The sequence below is a fragment of the Anoplophora glabripennis genome, unplaced genomic scaffold (assembly GCF_000390285.2).
Source record: "Anoplophora glabripennis isolate ALB-LARVAE unplaced genomic scaffold, Agla_2.0 scaffold877, whole genome shotgun sequence".
Classification (NCBI taxonomy): Eukaryota; Metazoa; Arthropoda; class Insecta; order Coleoptera; family Cerambycidae; genus Anoplophora; species Anoplophora glabripennis.
Genome location: NW_019416987.1, coordinates 136,300 through 143,911, shown reverse-complemented (window position 1 = coordinate 143,911; position 7,612 = coordinate 136,300). Strand labels below are relative to the sequence as shown.

Sequence of the window (7,612 nt, the reverse complement as noted above, 5' to 3'; positions counted from 1 at the left end):
ATATATAAGTATGTATATATTTTTTTTACAATTGAAACTTCTTGGATTCCTTCCAATTTCTACTCCAACAATTAGTTTTTGATCAGATTTTCGATCTAGTTAGCTACCTACATGAGGTGCGGGTGATCCAAGCCTTATTAGGATTAATTGAAATTTAAATGGGATACAGAGTATATATATTTTTTAGTTCAAAATTACATTTTAAAACACTTTTATGATGGTTTCACGATATGCAAAATAGGAGTTCTTTGCATTAGTTTTACTTGTAATATCTTGTTTTAGGTATAACATTAGATAAGATTGAAATTTGTTTGATCTTTTGAAAGTCAGAGTGTCTACCATATTTTTCTATCAATAATTATTAATTACCTGTATAAAATTGAAAATTGTGTAATAATTTTACTTATTAATTGTTTAAAATATATTTAGATTACTGAACAATGATCAGTTTTTTTTATTAAGTATACTAAGTAAATGGAATGATGAGCTTAAAAAACATTTTATTAAATCTTAAAGTAAAAAAATACATACACAAGAAAAAAACAAAAAATAAACAATATTCTTCAATATATTGTATAACAAAAGTGTTTTTGTATACTTATATACACTCCAACTCTCTATTACAGATTTATTTTAAATCATCGGTCAATAGTCTCAGATCACAGATGTCTGAAATTTTAGCTATTTACATAGGTACCTACATATATTTAATTGATAAGATATAAATCTTATACAGTGTGTCTACTTAAGCTGGAACCATATGGAAAACTTTTTTATTATTGGTTTTATGAAAAAAAGTTATTCTTCATAAAAAGTTCTGCATGGTCTAGAATCTGAAATACAACCTTCAGTTTTCAAAATTTGCCAGTCATATACGAGATATATCAGAAATTATGAATTTTGCTCAAGAGTAAAGTACCCTTATTATTTTTGACAATATAGAAGTGTTATAAAGAAAAGTTATTTTGAATTAAAAGTTATTTTCAAATATGTAATTACAGTCATTTAGCATGAAGATTCAGGTTTTATGGTTATACGTTTTATGTTATAAATTATTTGTATTATTATTATAATTAAATTGCAAGGTTATTCATAAACATTAACAGATGGAAAGGTTATCATATTTTTAATAGATAAGAGATAAATACAAATAATTTATAATGTAAAACATAAATAATCACAAAACCTGAATTTTCATGCTAAATGGCTGTAATTGCATATTTGAAAATAACTTAATTCAAAATAACTTTTCTGTAGTCAAAAATAAAGGTACTTTACTCTTGAGCAAAATTCATAATTTCTGATATAGTTCGTATATGAATGGGAAATTTTGATAACTGAAGGTTGCATTTTAGATTCTAGACCATGCAGAACTTTTTATGAAGAATAACTTTTTTTCATAAAACCAATAATAAAAAAGTTTTCCATATGGTTCCAACTTAAGTAGACACACTGTATAACTATATTAGCACCATTTAAATTGTGGGGCATTTAATTAACATATACAAGTAACATAACAAATACAAAATTTCGGTATTTCTAATAGTTATACAGGGTGTCCCGGAAATAGTAAATGAAAATATAACTACAATCAAATTTACTTTGAGAATTTTTTAAAAGATTTCAACATCTCTGAATTTTTATTAAACTTCACCTGTATTATATTTTCCTTAGTATTACTTAAAATAACTATTTATAAATTAGTTCCTTATAATTAAGTTACCGTAACATAAAAAATCTCGCCTTGGTGTTCCTAAATTCAATTACTTACAAACTTCTACAGTGTCGTGTTCGTGGCCAAAATTAATATAAACAATGCAAATGAACTGGTAGTCAATTGTTACGCTTTACAAATATATATCAGCCATGACCAAATTTGGTATACATTTTTGACTATTGATGTCATGTATTTGTTCAAAATCAACAAAAAATGCAAAACTTCGATGCAATAGCAAATAAGGATAATGGTTAGCAAAAAAAGATAATGGTAATTGAAAACAATTATTATTGTTTTATAAAGATCAAAAAATCACCATCAATAATTATTACATAGAAACATTACCAAGGACAAAACTGGTGTTCGATTTGAGTTGTAAATAAATGTTTGTAAAACACAAGATAATTATTTAAGACCTCATACTAGTTGTAATAGGTATTCACATAATAAAAAGAAGAAAATTATGAGAAAAGGAATATTATTTATCGTATTACATGTACACTACAAATTTTTAACTAATGAATACAACATTTATCAACAGTACTAACCTAATCTAACCTAACCCGATCTGACCTAATCTAACTTAATCATCAGTTATTGCTCTTTCATCCGTAGCACGTATTTTCTGAGGCAAAAAAATCCTCATCAAGGTATAGTCATGAAATGTGAGTTTCGCACCACCTATACTCATAATATGGTTCTGTATAAAATAGTCATCAATAGCCAAATTTGGTTGGTTGGTACTTCAACTGTTTGCAATTCTTTAAAATGACTTTGTTAATAGATCAAAGAACTTTGTTAATTTTGACCGAAAAACATTTATCCTGTAAATGTTTGGCAGACGAATTAAATAAGAGTCACCCTGTATATTGTCAATTTGTAGACCTTTCAAATAGCCATTAAAGAAATATGTATGTTAGTTTAAACAATCAATGATACCATTGATACCTATATATGAAGTAAATAAATACATGTAGAGTCTGGTAATTGAAAAGCACTATATTTTGAAAATTAAGAGTATATTTATGATTTATGAATGGTTGAACTTATTTTCGGGACACCTTTATAGGAAGAAGGTGTTTACAAACTTGGAAAGGATTTTTTAAAGACAGGTAGAGGTAGAACGCATTCATAATAAACATTTTCAATAATCAATATCGTTGAATCTGCAAGACGACGTAAAGATTAATAAATAGTAATCAAGATTGTTAAAAACTTATCGAGGATCTCTGGAATAAACCTTGAATAATCATAGAATCGTAAACTGTAGAAAGAGATGGCTATTTGTGCCTTAAGTGAAGTACCTAGTTATTATTTTTAATTCTTATTTTAACTTTTATTTTTGTGTTTGTATGTGGTGTGTGTGTCAGTAAGTGCAAATAAACTTATAATAGTGACCCAGAAATATAAATTAATACATAGGCATGGTGGTACGGTATGGAAACTCTAATAGAAACTGCGAGAGCTATCGGTGCAGTTAATTGGTCCAAAAAAGTTTTCATGGTATCAATGTGGTAAGTCAGTAGGTAGATATGAAAAATATACAGGGGTATGTCAAGTTTTAAGGGGGAAAATTTAATAGGCAATGGAATTCGTAAAAATAAAAAGGAGAGTTCATATGAACTTTTATGTTTTAAAGCTTCCTTTTCGGGATACAGGGGCGGCGCTAAGGCATCCTAACTAGATATTTTAAAGAAAAATTTGTGCGCGCCACTGCTTTAAAATTTTCTCGATTAAAACCTGAGACAACTTATAGATGTATTCTATTTGCAAAACATAGTTTTCGCACCTCTTCAAATATCCTTTACAAGTTTGTAAACATCCTGGAAGTAACTACAATTTTATACAAAACAATTAAATTTACTAAGTTCAACAGTCTTTAGTGATATGGCTATGGTTGCTTGACCCAGTGAGGCCATGTCTCTATTTCTTTCTGAAAAACAGCTCCAGGACTTTCAGTGCCGTATAGCTGTCGCGCGCCTAAAATCTTATAGTCCTTCTCGATATACCCCAACTCGACACCTTTAGCAACTAGTTTCTTAAAGGCGGCGATTTGATTCTTCGGAGGTATTTCGGAATTAAAAGTTCCCACGAACCCCACACCTATGCTTTTATAGTTGTATCCGAAAGTGTGGGCGCCCTCGTATTTCCATCCTCGCCCTTCATAAGCAGCGCCATCTCCGCCAACCAGGAAGTTATAGCCTATATCCCACCACTGGTTGCTTTCGATGTGGAACTGCTGTATATGGCGTACTTGGTAAACACATTGAGCTAGAGAGATGCAACTTTCAGTGGCCGTGTGCTGTATTATCACTAAGGGAACTGGCGTTTTCAGTAAATCTGCTTCGTGCGTGGGCGGTTGTGCTAGCCACTGCAGTCGGGGAATAATTCGCAGTCTCTCGTTTATCGTTGAATTGGAATCTGGAATGATAAAGTTATATTACATTTTTATTTGAACTTATAGTTTATCTGTAGTTGCACAGGCGTGCACAACAGAAAATGTTTTTTTTTTATCTGAAACTGAGAAGACTGCATGGCAAAGCTTCAGGAATGCAACAGAAAACTTCTTGGGTTACTGCAAAAGTCAAATTATAAAACTCTGATCGGTTTCACCAAGATTTGAAGAAAATTATTATGAGAAAATGTATTTACAATTTTAGCGTGATGGGTACAGTGCCGGCCTTTGAAAGTGGACGACTCTTATAAGCAAATTGTCTATAATTGGCCTTTGTGAAGCTGACTTGAAAATGTGAGGTTCAAATCAGCTGTCATTATGTCAAATTTAATGTGTGTCTATGATACTAGTTCTAGTGAGTAAAACAATTCCAAATTAGGTAGCAAATTATTTATTTTTCCAATACTGAAATATATTAGACATTCTAACGGCCATTCATTCGCCGTCAACGAGATCTAAAAATGAAACACTTTTCGTCGTCAAAAAAACGCGATTCGTAAAGTTAGTATTTTGTCCAAGCACCATATTTGTCTATAATGACCCATTTACACAAGGCCAGTTGTGAAGACATTCCACTAAGCCAATCCAACATTGGCATCGTGTAAATGAGAGTCCTGTAAATGGAATGTCTCCAGCCATTGTCCCAAGCCACTCCACTAATTAGAACGGTTTCTAATTTTAGGAGCCAATAGCGTCCCCCACCACTCAAGAAGTGGATTGGCTTGTGTAATGGCATTTGTGAGAACGTACGTTCCTAGCCAAGCCTAGCCTAGCCCTAGCCTATCCATTCTACACAACCGTATATACTAGACCACATAGATTATACAAAGATACTAGCCTGGCGGATGACGGACTGGCCTACGTGTAAACTTCAATTGAATTTTTATTGGATTGTCCTCAACTTTGTCATTGGATTAGCTTAATGGAATGTCTTCACAACTGGCCTCGTGTAAATGGGCCATAACACTGCAATCTGCATGGCATTGATAAAATTAATGTTCTTATTATAATCATCAGTGATGTTATCCCATGCGTTTTTAATTGCCTCCCAAAGTTCTTCGACGTTAACTGGACGGAAGTTTCTGTCGTAAATTGTTTTCACCATATATCCCCAGGACTTTGAGGGCCAAGGTAAAACATCGATGTTGTTATCAATGAACCATTCTGACCCAACTCTTGAGGTGTGAATTGCACAATTATCCTGCTTCAATGTGAAATTCTGAGGATACAGCATGGTCACAACAACCATCAAGACTTTGGCAGCTTGTCCAAGCCCAAACGTTAATGGAGAATATATCGCTGCGCTGTGTGGGTTTCACATAAGGCTCCGAATACCTTATAATCTCTGGTGGGTAGACACGGACAGAAGCATCGGAGCAAGACTGAAAACTTTTTTCGTCCAAACTTTTGAAAACATACTACTACATGTCAATTTTAAGTTTTGGAAGGCCTTCTTGTGTGTATATAAGAGACGTAATGACGTAATCGACGTTTTTTTTAAATACAAACATAGATCATTAAACAACTAATTTGAAAGGTCTCCTAATGGTCTATCCAACGGTATAATTATTTGAATATTTATTTCTACAGGGTCAACTAAAATTATGTAGTTACTTACAATAAATGTTCATCCACTGAACTAACGACGCTAAGGACCGCTATTGGAAATAGAACATCGTAGTGTTCTCTACAACTTTTATTAATTCAAGAAACGGGCCATATTAGAGATCTCCCCAAAAAGTACAAGAAAATCAATTCCCGAGGCCAAAAAACTTGATATAGTAAAAGATCTTCATACTAGTGAGAGACAAGTCGCAGTGAATAATAATTTACACCAATCAACGTTCTTAGAGTACTATAAAAGGAACAGTGGTATCTATACACAGTACATCTGGTCCAAGAGCTGTTAGAAGATGACTTTGATAAAAGAATCGAATACTGCGAAACTATGGAACGATCTAACAGATATCGGAGGTCATAAAAAGGTATTTTTTTTCATATGAAGCTACTTTTATGCTCGACGGCCACGTAAACCGCCAGATACTGGTCGAGTGAAAATCCACATTGGATGGAGGAGTCCAGCACTCAATATCCATAAAAGGTGAATATTTGGACCGGAATAATAAACAACCAGATTATAGGGCCTTACTTGTTTGAAGAGAACTTAATTGGTCCTTGATATCTAGAATTTCTACAGGGTTATCTGTTTGCACAACTGAATTAGTTATTCCCGAATAGAAATGATTTGTGGTTCCAGCAAGATGGGGCGCCCCCACACTACACCGTTGATGTACGAACTTAAATAACGTTTTCGTGGTATGTGGATAAGGAGCAGAGGATCGATCAAATGGCCACCAATAAGGTCTCCAGATCTGAATCTACTAGACTTCTTTTTACAGGGAATGGAAAACCAAAGTTTACCAAAGTCGACCAAATAGTCTAGAAGAGTTAAAAGAGCGTATCAGAACGGATATTGCCGAGGATATTGCACAAATAACCACTGAAGTTCTAGAAAACGTTGGAGAATAATTTACTGCTCGACTTTCTCATTCCATTATTGCTGAAAGTCATAAGTTTGAACATTTATGGTAATTTCATTCTACTTAAGTAAATACATGCAACTAAGAACAGGTTTATTTAATTGTTGCTTATATCTAATGGTAGCTATTTGAATATTTGCATGAATTATATTTTGTTCTTTTGTTTTTTTTTGAGTAATGCTGTGTTCTAGGTGCACCCATCAGTTTTATTTTATTATGTACTGTTTTTTTCTTTCTTGAATTTAATACTTGTACTTCAATTTAATACTTGTACTGGATTGTCCTGTAAATGGTTATACTGTTGGACAAATAAAGTGTTATTATTATTATTAAATACATAATTTTGGTTGACACTATAGAAATACATATTTTTTAATAATGAACGACGAATGATAATTTCGAAATTACAAACCTTTCAGTTTACCTAATTTTTTTAAAGTTCCACTTCGATTTTACGTATAGTTAGTAAGCCTATTTCTTTAGTTTTTCTTCATTTTCTTCGTTAAAGGAAGGGGAGACAAAAATTTCTCAAACCAAATCGATCTAAAAGCGAGTTACTGCCACTTGGTATCATTTGAAACTGTGTAAGAAACATTTAAAATGCTCCGTAAGACAAATTTTTTATTCTAAAAGTGCTTAAACAATAGAATCAGCTATTTAACGATACTGTAACTCAAGTCAGCGCCAAGTTTTTTAAAAATAAATATGATACATAATTTTAAATGGATGGAAAATACGTTTTAGTTAAAATCTCAAAGCAATGTAGCAATATATCAGTCATTAATTTAATTAATTGTATCTGCTTTTATAGTAGTTGCAACTTATTATATTAAATAATAATAACTATATGTTACGTAGCTTGGAAAATTGAGAATAACAAGATTTACAAGTGTAGCATTT

At 32.1% G+C, this 7,612-nt stretch overlaps 1 protein-coding gene across 1 annotated transcript in view; it reads right to left on the bottom strand.

The window, feature by feature from the left end:
- Positions 1-2,178: 2,178 nt before the first annotated feature.
- The window catches only part of LOC108914275 (peptidoglycan-recognition protein LC-like), a 30,718-nt gene continuing 25,284 nt past the window's right edge, over positions 2,179-7,612 (bottom strand). The window contains exon 3 of the mRNA XM_018720051.2: positions 2,179-4,138. Coding sequence (XP_018575567.1) covers positions 3,609-4,138 — 530 coding nt within the window. The 3' untranslated portion in view covers positions 2,179-3,608. The remainder of the gene's footprint in view (positions 4,139-7,612) is intronic.